Genomic DNA, 24,798 nt, shown 5'->3' on the forward strand with positions numbered 1-24,798 from the left:
AAAGAATGTAGCTATATACCAGTCGGCTGTGACATATAACACAAGTATTAAGTTGCTTACTTTAGGAACAGACGACCGTGTGTGTATTGTGTAGATATTTATTTATTACTTATTAATTATGCCTGCTCGCCCTCGTAAAAAACTAACTTCAATCACATCGACAAAAATAAGTTAATTAATTCGCATTGGTAGTGATAACTTAAAATGAGCTAACTTAAACATTTCTCGGATCTCGAGCAAATTTAAATGGGACTACTCGACATCCGACATCAAATACCCAGTAAAAAGCTATTAGAAGTGTTAACATATTTTTAAAAAATTGTCGAATTGAGAACCTCCTCTTCTTTTTACGTACAGACATTATACAAGAGCAAATTTTCCTTTTAGAATGTGTCCTATTTGTAACATCTCGACTAGTTTCGTAAAACATTAGTATTAATCATTTATCAACTCTAATTTAAATTTAAAAAAATTAAAATTAAGGACATTAAAAAATTTTATTTTTGAAAATTTATTTTTTATTTTCCATAAACTAGAACATTTAACAGAAACTTAAAAAAAAGTTTATTAAAACATTAATCGTTACATCTGTCTGCGTTTTAGCTTGCTTTAATTTGAGTAAATATTCTTTTAAATCTAATATGCAAAAGCAAATTTACTTAGGAATATCATGTGTTAAAGTTAGTTTACACGATGACATTGGCTGGCTGGCTGGCTGGATTAAAGTTTACTGGCAACTTCAGTACTAGTAACTGGCAGCCAGTATGCACTGTTTTTTAATATTTCGTATGCATTTAATATTCATAAGTAAAATACTGTGAAGCTTATCCCATAGTGTATACCAGGTATTCAGGACAAAATTTGTACTTCATCAGTTCACACAGATAATAATAAAAAAAAGCTAAGCGTAAGGTCATGACAGATTCACTCAATCGCAGACTTACTGAAAACAATTTAAAATTACCAATATTTATATTTCATTAGTATTTTGTGAACGTGAATTAAAATTACAATTATAAAATAAAAAATAAAAATCGAAAGTTATATTTTCGTTTAAACTTACATAACATTTTAACTTTACTACATTTATTTTTTATTTACATGGGATATAATAATATAATACATATATATTTTTACAAATAGCAGGTGATTAACGAAGTCACCGTTGACAAACAGTTGAGTGAAATTCAATACATATTTCAGATTATTCAAGCACGTGTTGCTGTGTGCGTTGTTCTTTATTATTTATTATTATTATTATTTTTGGGCTTAATGGCTTTCAGTTGTGCCAGGTTGCACTGTCGATTTCGCTAATGTCACGTGGGATAGAAGAGACACGAAGGAGAATGATCAGTGTGGTTGAGATTGTAAGCTACATTGATTATTGCAGACAGAGAAAAAAAAATAGTCAGGCTTTTTATTTATACCTTTTCATACCAATACACAATTACATTTGAACTAACATAGTTGCATCAGTTGCAACAGGCGGTCTTACCGCTAAAGCATCGATTTAGTCCCGACAACCTGTGGACAGAGGATTGGCATATAAACGTTTTAAGTATATATATAATACATATATACATTAATTATTAAGTAACATTATATATGACAGTCAAATAAGTTTTTGCACAATAAAGTCTAAATCAAGTTTATATGACAATTTCTTATTATTCCAAATTTAAAAAAAAAAAAAAACCTCTGCACACAATTTAATAATGAAGGCCGAATACTGTACATAACAGCGCGTATTATACATATACGCACACATAAAACCACGTATCAAGACAAAAACAGCTAAGGTTACCGCACATTAGCTTAGTCTATATTAATATTATAAAGCTGAAAAGTTTGTTTTTTTTGTTTGATTGTATAAACGCACTTTTCATCTCGGGAACGACTGGTTCGAATTGGAAAAACTATGTTTGTGTTGGGTAGCCCATTTACCGAGGGAGGCTATAGGCATTTTTCCTCAAATTAACGCGGGTAAAGCCGCGGGGCAAAGCTAGTTAACGGTAAAAGGTTTAACTAATATTGCGTCAAGGAGCACAAATTGAGATTGTACAACGATCGAGATACTCAATTATACCGTTAATACTAAATATTATTTGTAAACTATATTTTAAAAAAAATAGTCAAATAGAATTCTAAGTTTATGTTCAGTTCATCTATCTTGTGCCAAAAAAGGCTTTTATATAATTGATTTTACGTATACATCTTAGAATTTGTACCTATATAGTACACGTAATTTAATTTTATTTCCTTTGTCCATCCATTCTGTAGATGAAATACGAAGATCCACAAATTAAACGTGTGAACTCTCCCTTAAATACGAATCTTGTTCAACAACTCACATCTATTTTATTTACAAATCGATACAGATAAAAAAAAGGTTTCAAAATATAGTATTTCCACATAAAAATACAACAATTCATAACAAGATTTTTTTTCAAAAAACAACATATATTAAATGCTACATTTTACAATGAATTTTCAAACATTTATCAAAATATATAGAATTAAAATAAATACAAATCCAGATGCAAATAATATACAATATACATATTTTATTATTTCATAACACAACCATCAATTTCAAAGTTTTATAGTATCTTCAGTCAAGGCTTCGATTCCCGTTCGATCAATTCATCAGGTTTGGATTTGCTAAACTGTTTGACATCTGACTTCGATATTATAAGACTTATGAGAACAATTTGTTTGAAGTAAAACTTTTGTACAAACGCTTGGCTTGGGGAATGAGCTGGTGAATGCGTAATGAGAGCGTTACGAAAAGTGTGATCGGGCAAAGCGAACGGAGCAAGAGGGAGGTTCATGCACACATTTCCTGCCTCTCTTTCTCTTATAGCCAGTTACATTCCGTATATCTAAGACACAGTGCAGGCCTATTGCTATAGAAGTATTCCTTCAGTCGTGTGGTCTAAAGCACACTCGTTTTGTTTACAGTATGGGAAATTTCCGCTAGCACTAAGTGAGGCAGTTAAACGACTTAATTTAATTCCATCAGTAAATCAAAGATAAGAAAGAATTCCGATGACAAGTTTTATGGTAACCGGCATCCAAAAAAAAGTCATTTATCAACAGCATTTTAATATATTTTTAGAAAACATTTCACGCTCTGTAAATAGATACTTGAATAAAGAGTGCAATAGAACCTTATTATTTATATTTTTTATTTTAAATTTTCTAAAAAAATAAGAAGCATTTACGAGACGACTCTTAGATTCTATATTAAAACAGCAATCGAAAATAATATATCAATTTTACTAGCTGGTGCAGTTTTCGAAATCTGAAAAAAAAAAATTATTTAAAATTTTAGGTATAGCAGATATGGTAAGGAGGAAAGAAAATATTGGTGAATAATTTCAACCGCAACGACGCATGTATAAATATAATGAGTATAAATAGGGAATATACTAACAAAGTAATAAATTATATTATATCAATTAATACGAGACGTATTGATATAATATTATTTGAATATAATTGTATTTGCAGGTAAACGAAAAAAACCGACTTCAATCGACAAGTAATAAAATGTAGGTAGACGAAAAAATAGTCAAGTAAATACGCATTATCAAAGATCCACTACTCCAAAAGTTGTAATCAGATCTCGATGAAATTTAAATGTGACCACATGATAAACATCGGCTTTCGATTAAATTAAAAATCATCAAAATCCGTACACCCAGTAAAAAGTTATGTGGATTTTCAAGGGTTTTCCTCGATTTCTCTGGGATCCCATCATCAGAACCTGGTTTCCTTATCATGGTACCACACCTGGAATATCTCCTTTCCAACAAAAAAAGAATTATTAAATTCGGTTCATAAACGACGAAGTTATCCCCGAACATACATTATATATATATATATATACGGTCGAATTGAGTAACCACCTCCTTCGAGAACAGAAAATGCGCTACTAAAAAAGACTGCATGGCTAAAATGAAAAACGGGCAATACGCAAGTGCGAGCGGGCGACCGACCAGCAGCCGCAGCGCGGGCCGGGCGGCGCCGGAGTCAGCGGCGCGCCGGCGTCGGCGGTGTAGGCGCGCACGGCGCTGAAGGCGAAGGGCGGGAACTTGCTGGGCGCCAGCTCGAAGGCCGACCACTGGTCGCGCCGCGAGCACACGGCGTAGCGCCGCCACACCAGCTGCCAGTTGCGGCGCCGCCGCACGCTGCGCAGCTGCAGCTCCTGCGGGGGCGAGCTGCTGTGTGGCTACGGCGGCAAACAATATAGCCACCCCCTCTCCTTCCGTGGGTGTCGTAAGAGGCCACTAAGGGATAACACAGTTCCGCTACCACCTTGGAACTTGAAAAGCTGAACGGTGGCGGGACAACCATCCGACTGCTGGCTTTGAAATACACAGGCCGAAGACGGGCAGCAGCGTCTTCGGTGCGACAAAGCCAGCCCTGCGGTCACCAACCCGCCTGCCCAGCGTGGTAACTTGTGGAGGCCTATGTCCAACAGTGGACTGTATAGGCTGTAATGATGATGATGATGACATTTTTTTTTTTCAAAAAATTTATTTAACTATACAGGAAAACAGTAAAAATATCATACCATATGGAACACTTGCTCATGTTGCTCATGAACCTCCTTACGTCTGGAGCGGAAACGCGTATTAGATGACTGTGAAGGCTTTTTCTCACTTTTGTCCTTTTTTATCACAATCACAACCTGGAAAGACAGCAAAGTTTCTATTTAATAAAATTTCCCACAAGTGGGCAAAAATAAATATCTCTATGAGTATTAAGGGTGTACGCACCATGTCACCAACAAGCCGGTAATGTCCAGACATTATTCCGAGATTATTCTTGGTTTCGCGATGCTTGAGTTGCCCAACACATGCCGCTGGCTCTTCAGCAGTTGTCCACATTAGTACCAAGCCTTCCGGGAAGAACCTAAAACATGTATAATTTACATGTTTATTTTTACTAAGTTATATTTATAACTAAAACTCACATAAAAACTTTAATTTGAGATTTTTTCTAACTACCCACTTTCAAGCTCTAAAATCCATCTCATTCTCTATCTCTCTCTGTCTCATTTTTTCTTACGTCACTATAATTCTGTCCTTTTTCATTATTATCGCATCATTTAAAGCTTCTCTATCACTGTAATTATATGAGTTAAGTATTGGCAAAATATCTTTTCTTTACCTCAGATAGCGGTAGTAGTATATGAGGTACCAAGGCCGGTAGAGGTGATCCTGGAAGCTGTTCTCCCCGTGACGCAGATACGTGGTCCGGCTGATATAGCAGCCGTGTAGGTTCAACCTCGGTCGCTCAATGTACATGTGCCGCCAGTTCATGTAGCCGTGCACGCGGGGTGTTCCGCACTCGATACCCCATGTTCTGGAAAATTAAATTTTTTTAGAACGGGCTTTTCTTTCGGTAAATGAATGTTCATCATCACATTGCAACCTTGGTGTGGTTGATGTTATTGAACTATAATGCGCAATCAACACTAATTAACCTGTCTCTTTTTGGAAATGTAAGGTTTAAATGATTTTAAGCTTTAACATTAGCAACAACAATGAATAACACATACAATATAAAAGCTAAGAACACGGCAAACGGTATATGTCTTGGTGACACACGACACGCGGCGTGTGTCGTGTGTCATGCGACACATGCGACACGCGACAAGCACCACGGAGGCCGCCTCACCGCACACACATGCAGCGCCACAGCTCGGGCTCGCGCGCCGCCACGTACAGCCCGCGGCAGGCGGCGGCGGCTCGCTCCAGCGCGGCGGCGTCCAGGTCGGCGCCCACCACCCAGCGGAGCACCAGCTGCACCACCTCGTACGGCAGCCACGAGATATGAGCACCCTGACCAACCAAAACAACATTAATTAAAGTAAACTAAATAATAACAAGGGAATAATAACAATTTCTCATAGTAAACATTTATATAGGCAATACAGAAGTTAGCTGCTGTCTGGGCATTTGTACTTGCATGTGTTTCCAGACCTCCGACAAAGGAGTAAGTCCTAGTGGCGGACGTTGAGTGCAAGGCCTTTATTTATTAATGCAATAAATTATATTGTGAGAAAACTGACCAACTATATTTTCTATTAGCTTTTCAAGAAGTGAATGATTTATAAAAATTACTCAATAAGAAAATGTTAGAGATTAGACTAAAATCTACAACAACTTCAATACATCTACAATACATCTACAATACATCTACAATACATACTACAATACAACTACAATACATCGTTTTGCAATGCCAAAAGAGCTCTACAAGCATTTTACATCCTACCTTAGTTGGATACTCTGGTTCGCATAGGTGTCCCTTGCGTGCCATTATTCTCTGCAGCCTGGAGAGTAAATCCTCCCCTTCTACTGCATCTTCATCATCACTGTCCAGGTCTTGTTCCACATGGCTTGGTTCAACAATTACTGACTCCTCTAAAACAACAATTATTTATTAAACTATTATTAACATAAAAAAAAGAAGATTGCGGAAAACCGGGGTGGCTGGCGCGAAGTTTGGGAGGCCTATGTCCAGCAGTGAACTGCAATAGCTTGAACTGAACTAACATATAAATTAGAAATAGTAAGTAATATGACAAATCTATAATGTCCAATGCAGTTCAACGAATGTTTATAAAGTTCTAATAGTCAAATTATTAAAAATTTATTCAAATTATAATATTACCTAATAAGATTATGTCCTATAACGTTTCTCAATTAGCAAGCTTACAAACGCAAAAAGGATTTTGATAATTAGACTAATATGAGTGTAGCAACAACTCTTTAACTTCACAATACCTTCAGGAGTGTCAGCTCTCAATTCAGAACCATCATACAGTCTGCTCTCCACGTCAGGCAGAATCTGAATAGCTCTTTTGTAGTGTTGAATGGCTTCATACAACTGTCCACCTCTCTCCATTTCTACACCACATAGAAACAATTGTTTGGCCTAAACATCAAAATTTCACATTAAAAATATAAAAGGTTTTATTTTATGCTATTCAGGACAACAAACAATTGCATAAGTGCCTCAATCTATTGAGTAAGAAAACAATTGCATAGTAAAATTTTACATAGTATCCTTATAATTACACAAACGACACCATTATCAAGGTTGTTTATTTTAATTACATTTGTTACTAATTTCAAGTCTGTTAAAATTCAGTTGATTCTCAATTATACTGATTTTTTTTTTGTTTCTGTCTCCAAATAAACTTTTTACTGAGTCTTGACTAGTTTGACTAGCCAATTTTGATAATTATTTTTGAAATCGAAAGCTATGAAGCATGTAATCCCCTTAAAATTGATTGAGATCTGTGCCAGTGCTTTTTGAGTTATTTCTAATAATTCGTATTTAATTTACTGTTTTTTGACTAGCTACATTGTATTACTTGTCAGTGTCAATCAGTCAGTTTTTTTTTTGCAAATAAAGACACATGTTTTAATTTATCTCAACTGCACCGACCAATCTCTTTCTCGTGTCCTCCACTCTATGTGATATTGGCGGTATTAACCGTGCCCGACTGACACAACTGAAAGCCATTAAACCATTCAATCGATTAATCAATTGTTTAGTCAATATACCTTTTCCTCATCAGTAAGTTGTGCTTCAGAAATTTTAGGTTCCTTCTTAGCTGGAGTTTGGTTCTCCTTGTATGGGGAAGGAGTAGATTCCAATTCTCTTTGCCATTGCTGACGGAAAACTGCAAGTTCATCTTCAATGTCTTTGTTCTGTGAAGTGTAAAACATTGTACTTTTTAGTATTATACTTAAATTATTCTTCATTTTTTTGTTGTTGAGGGTAAATTTCAATTATTAAGTTGAGGCAAGTGATATAGAAATATTTATGGCAGAAAGAATGACTATGAAAAGTTTTTTAAATTGTAAAAATATTGTAAAAAAAAAACTGAAATAATTAAAATTTAATATAAAAAAGAAAAATTTTAAAAAACTAAAAAATCAATATAATTATCAGTCGTATTCAAGTGTGAGGGTAACTTGTAATTGTTATATTTTTATTAATTAGGTTGTGATGCTTCTGGTGTTACAGGTATCTATAGGCTTTACAATTACATATTTATTAATTTATATTTAATTTTATTTTACAAAGATATACATAACTAACCACATCATTAAGGTTCAGTCTATCCAGTGCCTCCCTGGTTTCCAAGACAGAGCGGTGAGAGGACGAAGAATCTTCCTGTTCCTCTCCCTCGCAGTCACCAGCACCGCCAGACCCCGAACCAGAACCAGTTGCAGATGCCTTTAAAATATAACAAAATTACATTGTGAAAAATACAAAATTTATAAATATATGTCTCGGACTAAGAATCAAAGGATATATGTATACTAGCTGACCCTCGAAACGTTGTATTGCCATATATGTTATTAACCCCCTTAATTGCCCCCTTATAACTTAGGGACCTACCCAATATGCACACAAAATTTCATAAAAATCGGTCCAGACAATATATACATATTTTTTTTATATATTTTTTTTTTTTTATATTTTTTTTTTTTTTTTTTTTTGATAATAGACTATAAGCTAGTACAATAAATAGCAATTCTAACAAAAGATGTACAAATGTAAATTTATTTTTCAATTGGCTAATATTTAGTTACTATTATGTTAACACTAAAATAATAATATAAAAGTAATGTAAAGCTTCATATGCCGTGTTACATATAAAAAGATACATATAGAAGTAAAAGTTTGTTTATTATAAATGGTATGTTAAATTTAAGCAACAAATATTATGACACAGAAGCTTGCAGCAGAATTTGATCCTTTGATATAAGTATCAGATCCCAATTTGTAACATATTGTTTAATATATTAAAAATATATATTGAAAATGTCAAAGGTAGGCTTACCATTTTTTTTTTTTTTTCTTTATATTTATTTGGTTAATTTATGAATGTTCCTTTCATTAAAATATCACTGATAAATATCAGATTTTAATAGGTTATTCAATGCTATGAATTAAAAATTCGAGTTAATGCGTACAAATATTGATGACATTTAGAAATGACAAATTGATGACAAATGTGACAAGATATTGAAGATATATGATAACGAAAATTATTTCAGTAGGTACTAGGTACCTACATACCTATCAGATCTTGATAATATTTTCTATTTCGTAATGATTATTACTTAGCATTTTTAAATACCGTAATTTGAATTAAACGTGATATTGATGAAATCACCGCAGTATCTGGGCACTAATGAAAACTGTAAATATAATTAAACGAATAAAAATTTAATATATTTTTGGTACTGATTTGATATTTAAACACAATAAAATAAAAGTATATTCTTAATAAAAAATAATCCACTTTCAATTTAGCTACGTATTACAAATGTAGTTATTTATTCGAAATTAGAAGTTTAATTTTTCATTAACTTTCAAAGCAAATTTTTCCTTTTTATCCTTTTTATTGAATGTTCATCACATTTTTTGACCCTTTAGTCTAAAAAAGGCTACTTATACATTACATATTGTTTAATAACATAAATACTTTTCTGTAGACTATTTATAGAGTCTCCAACTTTTAAAATATATTTAAAATTAAAATTTGAAAATTGAAATTTGAAAGTCCTCTCTGTCATGGTGTGAAATCTGTGTATTCTGTGTATTATATTATTAATCACAATTTTTTATTCTGTCAACATCAATCGTCATTGCAATTGCAATATTTTCCTGTTTATATCATACACTGTGGCTACTGGCTGTCAATTAATGCCTGATTGCCTGCGAAAAACGTCAGTTATCTTATCACTAGCTGGTGAGAAAAAGCGCGGGAACTTTGAAGTGAAAAGGCGGTCTTTTTTTTTCAAAAATATTTTATTAATTTTATAATTCATTCACTGGAGTTTTTTATAAATAAATACTTATAAATTAATCAAGAGATGGGGAGAAGTAAGAAAAGGAAAAAGAAGGAGGAAGGTAACGCTGAGGACGACTCGTTGAGCTCCGACTCCGAGTCCATAAAATCTGTTGAGCTAACAGACGCCGAAAGGTATGCCCCGTTTCGGGTAGCCGATTACGTGCGGCACTACCCTGAGAACGGGGGTAATTTTGACTATATTGTATTCCTGGAGAGTACAGAGGCTGACAAGCCAATCGGAACAAGAGACATGATGACACTCGCTAATAGCATAAAAAAATATAATAAAGGCGTGAAACAACTAAAACGCATTAATAAAAGTAAAGTTGGAGTTATCTTTGATAGACCTGCTTTTGCTAACGCGGTCTTAGGCAACAAAAAATATCTTGATGGGTACAAACTTAAAGCTTCCCTTCCGGCTGCCGCTACAGAGGTCACTGGGGTAATTTCTCATGTGCCTATAGAATTATCCAATAAAGAAATATATTCAGCTCTAACTAGCACGAAAAATATTATATCTATACGTAGATTTATGCGACGTGTAAGAGAAAATGGAGAAATAAAATTAATCCCCACAAAAACAATTTCTATAACCTTTTCCTGTCCCAATTTACCAGATAGTGTGGACCTCAACAGCTGGCGGTTCGAAGTACGGCAGTACATCCCGCCAGTAAAGCAGTGTCTAAAGTGTTTAAGATATGGTCATATTGCAAAATTCTGTAAAAATTCACAAAGATGCAGCATTTGTGGCGAAGGTCACAATTTTAAAGATTGTCAGACTCCTTATACTGCAGCCAGTTGCTGTCACTGCTCTGGCAATCACATTGCCATATCCCCTGCATGCCCTGTTAAAAAAGAAAAAATCCAGCTTAACAGAGATAAATTTCAGAAAAAAAGCTTTGTTGATGTTTTAAACAGCTCTCACTTTCCATCATTAAACAAAACTGATCAGTTCTTATCTCTTTTAAATTCCGAAATAATACTCAAATCTATTACAGAAGCTTTAGTAAAACTTATAACACTAAACAAAAATAATGAAATACCTATCTCTTCCCAAAATATTAAAAATGTCCTGCAAGATACATTAAAAAAGGTTACTAATAAATAATTTGTACTTTATGGATACTTTAAATATTGTGCAATGGAATGCTCAGAGTATTCTACACAATCAACATATTTTTAATTATTTCTTTTTGGACAAAAATATTCACATTGCGTTAATTTGTGAGACTTGGTTAAAGCCTTGTCAAAAATTTAAGATACGTCATTACAATGTAATTCGTCTTGATTCAGGAAACACCCACAATGGCGTAGCCATATTAATACATAGCTCTATTTCTTATTCTAAAATTGATACTTTTTATGATGACTCCATTCAAAATGTTGTTGTTCGTATAAAATACTCTAGCAACAAAGAACTTACTATCATAAGCTTTTACAGTCCAACTAATTGCAATCCTGCTTTTTCTAAATCTAAACTAGACAGGTTAATTAAAAGTTTACCAGAACCAATCTTCCTAGCAGGAGATTTTAATGGCCTAAACTCAGCCTGGGGCTGTTCTACTTCTAATTGTCGAGGCAAAGACATTTTAGAGTCTATCAATAACAATAATTTGGTTATACTTAATGACGGAAGTATGACCACTGTTGGTTCGCACATATGGAGACAGAATGCTCTTGACTTAACCATAGTATCACCTTCATTGGCTCTAGAGTGTGACTGGTCAGTACATGACGATCCCTTAGGCAGCTACCACTTTCCTGTAATCACAAAAATTTTACTTAATAACAATCATTACAATGCCACTCCTATTCCCAATAGTAGCTCACTACCCTGCTTCCCTAACCTGAACAACGTTGATTGGAACATTTATAATTTAAATGTCCAACTATTGCTCACTGAATTTTCTCTTGATACACAAGACCCCCTTCATAACTACACAAAATTTACAGATATTTTACACTCAGCACTGTGGAAATCATCTTCTATTTCTAAGCACTCTTTGGTTAATACAGCTTTATCTTCATGCTCTCCTTCTAACTTAAATAAAAAAAAAAACTTCTTCCTTGGTGGAATTTCAATTGCACCAAAGCCGTATTAAATAGCAAAAACGCTTATTTGACTTTTAAATCTGATCCCACTGAGGCTAATTACATTAATTTTAAAAGACTACAAGCCACCAAAAAATATATTATCAGAAATGAGAGAAGAAACAGTTGGATAAAACTTTGTGAACAATTTAACAGATCGACTCCTATATCAGTCATTTGGACGTATATGCGAAAATTTAACAAAAGCTATTCTCCACCTTCCCATAACAACTCTGACTATTCTTGGATCTTTGATTTTCTCAAAAAATATACTCCAGATACTGTAGAGCCAGCCTTTAATCTTAATTCTTTCTGCCATATTCTTCCTAATCAAAATTTTATTATAAAATCTTTTACCATTGTCGAATTAAATTCTGCTATTTCATCCAGAAAAGACTCTACACCTGGCCTTGACTACATTTCATATAAAATGCTTAAACACCTGTCTTCTCAATCTAAACTAATTTTATTAAATATCCTGAATCTTCTTTGGGAGCATAATCTTATTCCTATGGATTGGAAGGTTGATTGTTTAGTACCTATCTTAAAACCCAACAAGGACAAGTTTAACTTTGATTCATATAGACCTATAGCATTGACTTCTTGCATGGGAAAAATATTTGAACAACTTTTAAAACAAAGATTGGAACATTTCATAGAGTCTAATCATATTTTACCTTCTAATCAGTTTGGTTTTAGAAGAGGCAGGTCTTCAAGGGAGAGCATTGCTCACTTACATCTTGATATTTATAATGCTATACAATCAAAGCAAGCTCTCGCTGGAGTTTTCTTCGATGTAGTTGGAGCCTTTAATAATGTTAACCATCATATTCTATCCACGGAATTAGCTGCGATTGGTTTACCTGTAAAAGTTATACAATGGATTTTTAATTTTTTGCACAGTAGGAAGGTATTTGTTAAGTATAATAATAGACTTATTGGTCCAAGGCTTTCTCATAAAGGTACATGTCAAGGTAGCATTTTGAGTCCATTGATTTTCACACTTTATATACATAGATTAAACTTAATTCTAGGCTCTCATATATACAATTTACAGTTTGCTGATGATTTGGTAGTCTATTGTTCTAGTAATAATATAACTACCCTAAATCTTAAGTTAAACGAAGCTTTAGTTAAATTAAATTCTTATTTTAATTATCTTGCATTGGACATTAGCTTTGAAAAGTTTAAAGTCATAGTTTTTAATAAAGTAGGGTCTGAAAGAATTAAAATAAACTATAATAATATATCTCTTCTTATCACAAATGAAGTTAAATTTTTAGGTGTTATATTCATGAATAATTTATCATGGAACAAATATGTAGACCACATAGTTGATAGAGCTCTTAAGGCTCTTAATATTTTAAAGTCTCTTGCAAAAACATATTGGGGTTCTGATCCAAAAATCCTTCTTACCCTATATAAATCTCTTGTACGCAGTCATTTTGAATATGGATTTCTATGTTTTTCTGCTAATGACAAGTTGGTTAACAAATTAAATATTATTCAAAATCACAGCCTGAGACTTATCACTGGCGCCATGAAAACAACCCCAATTAATTCGTTACAGGTCGAGTGCAACATTTCCCCTTTACACCTTAGATTTAAATATTTGAAATACTGTTTTTTGCTAAAACTGTTTTCCATTAGTAATCATCCTCTAATTAAAAAGCTTAATTACTTACATAGTAAATATCCTATAAATGCTCCATTAACTTCTAATAACCCATTTATTCTCTTCGAATATTCATTCATGTTAAATCTAAATAACCAACACAAAATACACAGTTCTAGCAATTGGATGTGTTACGAAAAGGAGTTTGACTGTCTTATTAATCAAATCGATATTATTATTGACCATAAGCTAAAAGAGCGCCAGGAAGTTTACAACCTCATAGCACAATACTCTGATAAGTTCAAACAAGTTTACACAGATGGATCAAAAAATGATATAAATGTTTCCATGGCCTATTATGTACCTCATCTGAAGTTTGGCCAAGGCGTCAGATTGAAAAAGGAGATATCAATATTTACAGCTGAAGCTCTAGCAATTACTGCTGCCCTAGAATTCATTAAAAAACAAACTAATCAATATTGGCTGATCATTACTGACAGTATGAGCGTTCTAAAGGCTTTAGATAATTATCAATTCAGTGCTAATACAAACTTCATCATTTTAGAAATAAGACATCTCCTTTATCAACTATCCAGAAGAAACTACAACATCAAATTATTGTGGACACCTTCACATATAGGAGTAAGGGGAAATGAACATGTGGACTTTCTGGCACGTTCAATTGTTGACAGTGACAGCGGCAGCCCTGTTGATGAGATTGTTGCCGTACCATACACTGATCTATTAGTTGCTATTAAATCAAAAATCCTATCTGATTGGCGTGATCTTTGGCGACAAACCTTGTTAAGAAAAGGATCTTGGTATGCTCAGATAAATCAAGATATTGGAAAAAGTCCTTGGTTTACTAAATCGCATCAACATAGAAGCAGAAAATATTATACAATACTATGCCGCTTGAGATTTGGACATTGCAGATTTAATGCACATTTGAATCGTATGCGTATCATCTCATCGCCCGTTTGCCCACATTGCACCAACAACTCTACACAGTCTTTAGATCACATATTTTTTGAATGCTCCGCTTTTAATCTGGAACGCCTCTTATTTATAGCCAACTTGTTATCAACTTCTGGACCAAAAAATGTCCCGCGCAATACACAAGATTTATTGACTAATTTGGATAACTATACTAGTATATTTGAATTTATTTGCAATACTATCAATGATATTTGAAACAGGATCAGGACCTTCATTCATCGGATGTGAAATTTTATTTTGATATTTCAGGCTTCGGCCTATTACAGACTTGGTTTCGACCTCGCCTATCACTTATAGACAAAGAAGAGTAGACGAAAATATGAAATTTCAGACTTGGTTTCGGCCTTACTCTACCAGTCATCGAATCAGAAGAACAATAAAGTTACTTCAGACTTGGCTCCGGCCTTTTGATATATCAGAACGAAACTTACAAATTCAGACTAGGCTGTATGGATTATAGTCCTTTGCCTTTCCCTATTGGGGATAAATTTTAAAACAACAACTGATTGCCTGCCTAATGCCTATGGTCGATATAAATTACCTATGTGAAAAAGTAATTTGGCAATTAATAAATCCCATATTACAACTTTTGATTACTTTGAAATGATTTTAATGTGATATCAAAGCTTAAGTAAATATTCCTTTGAGTGTTATAGTGACGCAAGATATCTAAGTAATAGAACATTTAGATTGACAAAATGGCAAGTATTAAAACAATTTCAACAACGAGTCAATACTGAATAATAATAAAACGAGTCAATTTACCATATAAAAGCTACTAAATAACTACAAAAATTACAATACCTATTTTTTTTATATGTGCAAAATTATGGGTTATCTTCTTACTCGGTATTTAAATTTGCATGATTTGATAATTTAAAGTTAATAATTCTGTACTGTTTTAAAAAGGAAGTCTGTAATGCTTTAAAAAGGATTAGTGCCAATTAAACTAAAAGATGCTCAAAAACGTAATGAATTTATTAAGTTATTAATTATTATTGTAAAAAAATATATATATTTATGATAACAATGCTTTAAACAATCACTCTGGAGTAGTGGTACGGTTTGCGGGTTAGATTTCTATTTAGAATGGATCTTTGTATTTGTACAAATATTTCTTTTCGGTTTATATGTCTGTCCTTGTGGATGTCCCCACCGTTCCTCGCAGATCACGTAAAGTCGTCAGTCCCTGTTTTTATTCGTAGTCTATACCCAGCAGTTGGATGTTACAAGCTGAATCATAAAATTTACCTTTCAGATGCAATTCATGTTGTTATTCAGCCGGCAAGGCAAGCTAAGGCTGCAGAAGTGGTATGTGGCCCATCCAGATAAGCTAAAGAAGAAGATTACTAGGGAGCTTATAACCACTGTACTGGCACGAAAACCGAAAATGTGCTCCTTCCTGGAGTGGAAAGATGTGAAAGTTGTATATAAAAGGTGACTTGTACATAATTGTCTATGTAATGTATACCAAATTTATAACTAACTTACTACTTACCAAAGAGATTAGTATGTACAATTGTACATACATAAAGTAAAAAGCCCACTCTCCATAGTGTCTCAGGCCCAATGTGGACGTCAAAGTGCTCTAAAATCTTAACAGTATTAGATATCTGGGAAAAAAATTTAAAATGGCGCCATTATTGCAGAAATATATATATTTTTAACTTTTTGGCTATTTTATATATTATTAAAATGTTCATGAAAGAAAGATAATTCAAGGCCTTTTCCGAGTTTTTCAATCATTTATAATAATAAGATATTGAGTATAACAATAGGTGTATTTCAAATATAGCTTATTAATTTTGACAAAAAAGTTCTGATGCCGTTACCAGATGGAAGAAATTTTTGCAACAGTATCTTTTAACTATTATAGATTGGCATAACATTTAATGTACATATTTATTAGGTTATAATATACCTGCATAATGCTTCATTATATTGAAATATAATTCTATTATAGGATAAAAGCTAATAGTAGGTACCTATTAAAAAAGTTCTTGGTGGTACTGCCATTTAGTTATTTTCACAACTTATTTGTCAAGCTGTAAGTATATTTATTTATTTAAATCCAGTTGAAGATAAAGTAACAAAATAAAATAAAACATATTTGTATGATATTAAATATCTATATTTTCTTCAATCTCATATACTCTTAACAAATTATCTAAAAATGGTGCTGGACATATTTGATATATTTGACTGAAATCTAGCCCTATATTTGGGCTTTCCTTTTTAATGTTATTATACTCCAAATTTGGAGCAGCCCGACTAGGTAAGTACCTAGAGACTTAAAGAAGATCACAATTAAATAATACTGCTTTCAATTAATGTTGTGTTCTTGTGGTTAGTTATATAACCAGGTCTTCTGGGAAGGCTTGGGGGTAGAGTTGACAATGAGCTTACAATGCTTCTGGTGTTACAGGCATCTATAAGTCTACAGTAATCACCATCAAATGAGCAATATGCTTGTTTGCCAGCCTAATCATATTTTTAAAAAAATGAAGATAGTTTTGTTAGTATTTTTCTAATGTTTAAGAAATTTACACACATAATTTAAAAATACATTTGTATTTTATATTTGTATAAGACATTGCCTTATAGGTAAGTAGAAGTTCCTTAAAGATTTAATTTAACACAACAAATTTAAATGTTCCAGATATGCCTCATTATATTTCTGCTGTGCGATGGAGCAAGAGGACAATGAACTGCTCACCCTGGAGCTGATCCACAGATACGTGGAACTCTTGGATAAATACTTTGGCAGTGTATGTTACTTTTAAATATTTTGTTCATCTGATAAGAAAGACTTATATGACAAGAACTTAGTAGGAAATGAGTTGTATCATTTATTATTATCAGTTACTATAAGTACAGTGCAGAATGTAAGCCTTTCCCTATCATGTCTGCATAATTATAAGTACATATAATATTTTATTTTTAATATTGATCAACATTTTATAATTGTTATTATTTTATCTTACATTATTTTTATGTAATGTAATTTTCTAAACATGAAAGACTTATTAAAGTTGGTTATTTTAAGTTTAATAATTGTGTTTGCTCACAAACGAAAAAAAAACCGACTTCAATTACATCGACAAGTAATACAACGTAGATCCACGAAAAAATAGTCAAGTAACTACGCGTTATCAAAGATTACTCAAAAAGTAGTTATCAGATCTCAATAAAATTTATATGTGACCACATGATAAACATCAGCTTTCGATTAAATTAAAAATTATTAAAATCGGTACACCAAGTAAAAAGTTATTACGAATTTTCGAGAGTTTCCCTCGATTTCTCTGGGATCCTATCATCAGATCCTGGTTTCCTTATCATTGTACCAAGCTAGGGATATCCCCTTTCCAACAAAAAAAGAATTATCAAAATCGGTACATCCAGTAAGAAAGTTATGCGGTATAATACAACGTAGGTCGACGAAAAAAGCGTCAAGTAAAAACGCATTATTAGATATAACTCGAAAAGTAGTTGTTAGATCTCAAATAAATTTAAATGGGACCAATTGGCACACACCACCTTTCGATTAAAACAAAATTTGTCGAAATCGGTCTACCCGGTCAAAAGTTCTGATGTAACATACATAAAAAAAAAAAAAATGCAGTCGAATTGAGAACCTCCTCCTTTTTTGGAAGTCTGTTAAATATGATATAGTAAAGTACAATTTACAGTTACTTGATGACGCTTTAGTGCAGCGGTCAAAGTAATGGCGAATGGTTGTTGCCCTGGTGTTTCCGGGCTACATACCGATATTTGCTGTGGTCTTGGTGTTTGTGCTTGTGTATTGAATGTGTTTCCGGACAACCAACACAGGATTAAATCCTAGTGGAGGCCTTTGAGTGTGCTTATTTATTAAAAAAATGAAAGTTAATTTCTAAATAAAAGTTTTAATCAGGATTACACAGCCGTCTTATCAGTGACAAAGTCAAGTATGTACTTATGAATTTTTCTTGACTTTATATTAGTAGAAATATTATAGTCTAAGGTTCTAAGTAAGCTCGACCTTTACTCATGTGCTTACCAGATAAAAATTATAAATTATCAAAGAAATTATCTTTCTAAACGTACTATTAGGGTTTAGTTATGGTTCTAAACAGTTTGAAATATGTATGCAATACGTTTTAATAATATAATCAAGTAAATCCACATCAATATTAAATATTTTTTTAATAAGAAACTTTCTATTTTACTTTACAGGTGTGCGAATTGGATATCATATTCAACTTTGAGAAGGCTTATTTCATCCTTGACGAGCTGGTGTTAGGCGGTGAGCTGCAAGAGACAAGCAAGAAAAATGTTCTCAAAGCGATTGCAGCCCAGGATCTGTTACAAGAGGTCAGTAGCCAGGATAATGAACTTGTGTGAATTTATATTCACGAAAGTAATAGTATCCTAGTAGGAGAGTTATACAAAAGCAAGAGATTTTTGCTAATATTGTATCCATCCTATATTTTCTTTTTATAAATTTTTTCTAATGTTTTGTGTGTAAAGATTTTATGTTGCATGACTTATCGTGTGAGATCTAAGATTTGATTACATGCTAAAATAATTATGGGACCATAAAACATCATATCGAGGCTTAATTGAATTTTCAGACAAAATATTTACCCATTTTGCTAAATTTTTCACTAACAGAATATAAAGCATAAAATTTAAAAAAAGCTTTTCTTATTTCAAAATATACATTAATGTTAATATCAATGAGCTTTTTTTGCTAACAATAACTTTTTTTATAATAAATGAAATTGACGATTCACTGCAGTATAACAATTTTTGTTAATTTTTAATAAATATATTAGGAAATTTAGGTTATGGATGGTTTTATATATAGGTAAAGGTTTACCACAAAATTAAAAAATTAAATATGGTATAGCTGGAGAAATCACTACATTAGTTTCTTAAATTAATATTATTTATTATAAAGAAACAATTAATAAAAAAGGTGTGCAATAAAAAGTAAATAAATTTTATGTTTAGTCAAAGAGTATCTGTTTTTGTTATTCTAAAATATGTCAATCAAAAACAGATGTAATCTCAAAATTTTCAATTTTAAAATCTAGTCATGCCTTAATGAGGTTCGGTGTTAACAATTTATGTATGAGTAAAAGTAATATGATAATGTGGACCAGTTTGATAGGACAGTGGCCTGTGTAGTGCCTTTTAGTTAGTTAGTACCTTCGGAAGACTAGACGTTAATTTATCGTAGGAGCACTGCCTTTTAGGTGTAATTATAGGTATATTATGTACATCCATATATACATATCTCAGAATTTTGTTAAAAACAAAACTATTTCAATTATAAAAATAAAATATATAATGCAGTTTTAGTAATATGTTGTTTAAGTCACAACTCTGTCTATCGACAAGTTTTAAAATTTGCATATCAACCATATCAAATATAAGTAATTTTAATGTTGTCATTTTAGTTGAATTAATGCAATAAAATTTTAGTACTTACCACGTATTTTTCGAGTTTTGATTATATATAAATAAATGTATATCTATTTAATTGCATACTTATGTTCTTTTTTATTATATTTAAGGATTCTTACTCACAAAATTCCAAATAGCACACACTATCTGATAGTCAAAAACCAATTATACAAAAAATACAATTATATTTATTATATCCTTGTCACAATGTTTCTTACTAGACATTTATATGTTAACGATTTATTCTTATTTATCTGCTTGTAAGTGGCAAAATGTCTGACCGTTTAAAACCTCTAAGCTTTCCCCCTATACGCACTGCATTCTGCTAATATATCCTGTTTTGGTGTGACAAATGCATGCTCTGGTGGCGGTCAGGACCTGAACGATGGGCTGATACATTGATGAGAACCACAGATTACACTGAGCTAACAGTATTGTATACATACAGAAACTCTTTTGCATATTATTATGTCAGCGTCTAATTAAAAAAATATATACCTTAAAATTTTTAGTATTCAAACATTATTCACATCGTTACAATTTGAATATATAGAACAATAAAACACAATTGCTGCTCATTGTTTTTTTTTATTTTAAAATCTAGACTTTTATGAGATGAAGTATAAAGAGATGTGTAAAGGAGTTTATGTCAAAATATATAACCTCTTTAGTAGAAGTAGATAACAGTTTTTTGCTTCTGCTTAATTTTTTTATAATGCATGCATGCAAAAATCAAATGATAGTAACTTTTTTTTTTTCACACTGATTTATTTTATAATTATTATTCAATATAAATAATTTATCCCTTAGTTACTTCTTAACTTGTTACATTTTCAAATCACAACACAACGATAATTTTACATTTTATTAGGTATAATAGATAATTATAGACGTAAGATTAATTTTTCATATGCTCACATTATAACGCCGGTAGTATATGTAACAATTTAACATTAAAACATAGGCTATTTTATATTAGTATCACTCGAGCTAAGTTATTCAATAAATTTTAAATAACAGTCGAGCTTAATTAGACCTTTATGAAGTTGCCATTGCTTCTGTCAATATTTATTATCTACTGTTTATGTTTCATTACATTATCTGTGTTGATTGGGCTCAATGATTATATGCTTAGTATATATGTAGCTTAGGAATAAAATAAATGTAATGAGGACATTGATTTATAGTATTAAACCATTTTTTTTTTATTAATAGCAATTATGATGTATATGAATCAATGTCATTTATTTGTCTGGCTGTTCATTCGTTTACTGTAATGGGATGTTTAAATACACTGGTTTTAACTAAAACAGTCTGTTTTCTTGCATGGCTCCACTCCTAAACCTAACTAGCATGAGTATATTTTTATTACAATTTAGCATTGGAGTAGGTTTTTTAACATTTAAATATTGTTTTATTATAACTTTTCGGTATCATTAACTAATAATCGTTGTAAAATCAAAGTGTGTAATATGAATTGTTTCGCTCATGCTATGGTACTCCCGTCTTACTGTGAAAGTGGTTTGGGTTGAAGATACAATGCTTGTTGAGGTGTGGGTTACATCATATTAACTTTAAAAGCATGCCACAAGTATTTAACTTTGCTTTGAGCTCTGTAATATTTTTTAATATCATCAATTAATGATAAAATTTTCATCTATAAAATATATATAAATAACAGTATTGAGGAAACATAAATTATGATCAGCATATGAAATCGTTTTGGTAATAAATGAATTGGTTGTGTACATGCCAATTGGTGGGGTAGGACGAGGCAGTGGACGGAGCTCTACGCGAGGTGGGTCTCCTCTGAGCCCTCGCTCCTGCCGGCGACTTGCGGAAACCGTCGTGATAGTCTCCGAGTCAGCGTATAAGGACGTTTCTTAGTGCTTTTTATACCAGTCACGTATCATGTACAATTAGTATGTGAAAGTATTTTGGTGCGATTTTTAAAAAAATTGCCTTTTTGTTTTTTCTTATTTTAAATATTTTATTAGATTCCTATGTTTTCTGTATTAAAAACATAATTTGAAAAAGTGAAGATTGTGTACTAACAGTAATAGTATAAGGTATATTGTTTTGTATATAATAAAATTGCCATTATCAAAATACATAATGTTGCATAGAAGTTCAGTAAAGTTCCACATTTAATCTAATATTTGCAATGGACCAAATATTTTATTTTACTAACAAAATTTGTGCAACGAATTTTCTCTATTTAGTTAAATGTAATACGAATTTATGACTTTTCTGTTATTTTTGTTATTTTGTTTTATAAAAATTTTATGATCTTGTTATTTTAATGATAAATTCACATTTTATAAAGTTAATACATATATAGTTTTTAATGAAATCAGTTTATTTATTACTATATTTTAATATTTAATGACAAATTTTCAATATTAATACTAAACTTATTTAATGTTTTTAGTTAGATCTCTTTGGAGTTCCTTTGTGTATTTCTCGTGTATTGTAACAAAAATGTTTGGATGATATAATTATCTAAAAATTTACATAAATATCTTTATATAAAATCGTGTGTATATTTTTAAAACAATTAAACATTTTCTAAGTAATTAATGCAGTTTCATATTTAAATACATTGATTAATTAATTTATTTTTCTTTATTTTTATAAATAATATCCCACTCGAAGTCTAATTCATTTAATAAAATTTTAATAATTCTATTTGCCTTTTTAACGTGAATTCTTTTCTTTTTTCTTTTATTTATTTATGAATTTACATAACAGTAAAGAAACCGAGCAACGAAAGTGTACTTGCCCTTAGTGACGTATTAATGTTATTTCGTCGAAAAGCGATGCTCGGCTAACACGGCCACGAGCGACACTGGCTCAGTGATGACCCTTGTTGCAGGAGGAGACGCCGCAGGGCTTCTTCGAAGACCACGGCCTTGGATAAACCAGCGACTTCGAGCAAGATGAAGACTTGTTTTGTACATTTCTTAGAGGTAAAGGATACGTACAAATAACATGTAATTTTAAATAAAATATTTGCACAATTTTTTTCAATATGTACTTAAAGGTTTTTAATTCTATACATATGGTTGGGCAGTATTTTTTTACTTTTTACGTATATACGATAGGTATGTATTCTTTATATTTAAGCAAATTATATACTTTCCGTGTTTTAATTTTATAATAATTATAATATTAAAATGTTGTAATTATAAAATGTTAAAAGCTTATGCAGTCGGATATTATTAATTGTCCTTTAGATAAATAAAATATTTAGTTATAATTACAAAATTTTGCTTAAGCGTATCGTTCCCAAAAATATAAATATATATTTTTTAATTTAATATAAATGTTGCCCTTTGCGTAAATGTTTTAAGGTCAAATGAAAGTTCTTGTCGTCAGTTGTTTTATTAAAACGAACGAATTATTTCACTAAGGTCGTTTTAAATTTTTTATCTATGTAGTGACTGAAAATCATATTAACACAAAATTATCGATAATGTAAATATAATTATATTTTTACATATATATCTTGTAATTAACTTACTACGTTTAAGTAAAGTATGTATATGATAATATGATTATTTTATCTCCTCTAATAATTAAATGGCGTTCGTATCAATCTTTAATCGATAATCTAATTACAAGTAAATATCTGATTAAGTATTATAACTTTTGGTTTTGTTTTTAAATACCTATATTGCGTTCTTAAATTGTTATTTAGCTACTCTATATACCAGTGGTTTCAACCTTTGAAAATGGTAAAAAATGAAAAAAATTATAGTAGGCTGAAACCCATTGAAAAAGGAAGAGAATGCAACGAAAATAAAAGGAAAAATAAATTACGGGTGATATGAGGTTGGGAAATTGTAGGGTTTTAAAGTAAAAAACGGTTAAGGTTTACATTTTCTGAAAACATTTACCATAGTAATGTATATTTTTTTTACACCATCAGAAATTAAAGATTTCAACAAGCAAAAAAGCTGATATTTTGACGTGAGAATTTTCGATTGAAAATGAGGGTGCTTTTTCAATATAATATAAAAAAAATAAATATTTTAAATCAAAAAATTACAGTATGTTTGGAACATAAAATGGTAAGTTTTCACCAAATTTCGTATAATTTTTTTTTCTTGTAAAAGAAAAATAAAAAACCAAACACTTAGTTTTTTGAATTTTTCACATGAATTGTGAGGTTATGTGAAAAAAGTATAAATATACAAAAGTTGTAGATCTTTATACTACCTACAACTGTACCATTGAATTTTTTTCCATAAGACTTGTAGTTTAGCCGAAAATCGAGATAAACCGTTTCTTACCTTAAACCCCCTTCTCACCACTCCCGACCTCAGATCTCCCGTAATTTATTTTCCTTTCGTTTTCGTTGTATTCTCTTTCTTTTACAATGGGTCTCATCCTACTATATTTTTTTTATTAAAGCTAAAAGCACTGGTCTACTATAGTTAAACGAGTATTAAAAAAATGTTTGTCTCTTAAAAGAGATTTTTATTCCTCCTTATATGTATATTGGTAAAGCCTAAGGTCTAGTATTAAAAAAGTTTGGGAAAGAGTGCTTTGACATTTAAGGCCTGTTTCAACGGTTGCTGATAAAATGATCTTATGTATAAAGGTATCGGGCAGATATATTTTTTCTTTTTTACCATCTATCTTCTATCATCATTTCTATATATCATTTATGTTAATCTAAAAGCTAATTTATTAGTTGAGATAAAACGAGTTCATAGCCTGAGGGCCTATTTCACCGCTTACC

At 31.6% G+C, this 24,798-nt stretch overlaps 2 protein-coding genes across 2 annotated transcripts; one reads left to right on the plus strand and one right to left on the minus strand.

Annotated features, from left to right (window-relative positions):
• Positions 1-3,092: 3,092 nt before the first annotated feature.
• Positions 3,093-9,091, minus strand: LOC123657992 (F-box only protein 9). The gene is made up of 11 exons (XM_045593471.1): positions 8,876-9,091; positions 8,128-8,265; positions 7,587-7,781; positions 6,801-6,951; positions 6,289-6,437; positions 5,689-5,852; positions 5,179-5,373; positions 4,785-4,920; positions 4,580-4,696; positions 3,979-4,210; positions 3,093-3,304 (listed from the first exon to the last, which is right to left on the minus strand). Exons 1-11 carry the CDS (start codon positions 8,876-8,878, stop codon positions 3,282-3,284), a joined length of 1,503 nt encoding a protein of 500 aa, XP_045449427.1. The 5' UTR covers positions 8,879-9,091; the 3' UTR covers positions 3,093-3,281.
• A 6,014-nt stretch (positions 9,092-15,105) lies between these two features.
• Positions 15,106-23,699, plus strand: LOC123657822 (AP-1 complex subunit sigma-2). The gene is made up of 5 exons (XM_045593331.1): positions 15,106-15,298; positions 15,856-16,034; positions 17,257-17,365; positions 18,816-18,953; positions 22,927-23,699. The coding sequence occupies exons 1-5, from the start codon at positions 15,296-15,298 to the stop codon at positions 22,969-22,971; spliced, it is 474 nt and encodes a 157-aa protein (XP_045449287.1). The 5' UTR covers positions 15,106-15,295; the 3' UTR covers positions 22,972-23,699.
• Positions 23,700-24,798: the final 1,099 nt, after the last annotated feature.

This window comes from Melitaea cinxia, chromosome 11 (genome assembly GCF_905220565.1).
Source record: "Melitaea cinxia chromosome 11, ilMelCinx1.1, whole genome shotgun sequence".
Lineage (NCBI taxonomy): Eukaryota > Metazoa > Arthropoda > Insecta > Lepidoptera > Nymphalidae > Melitaea > Melitaea cinxia.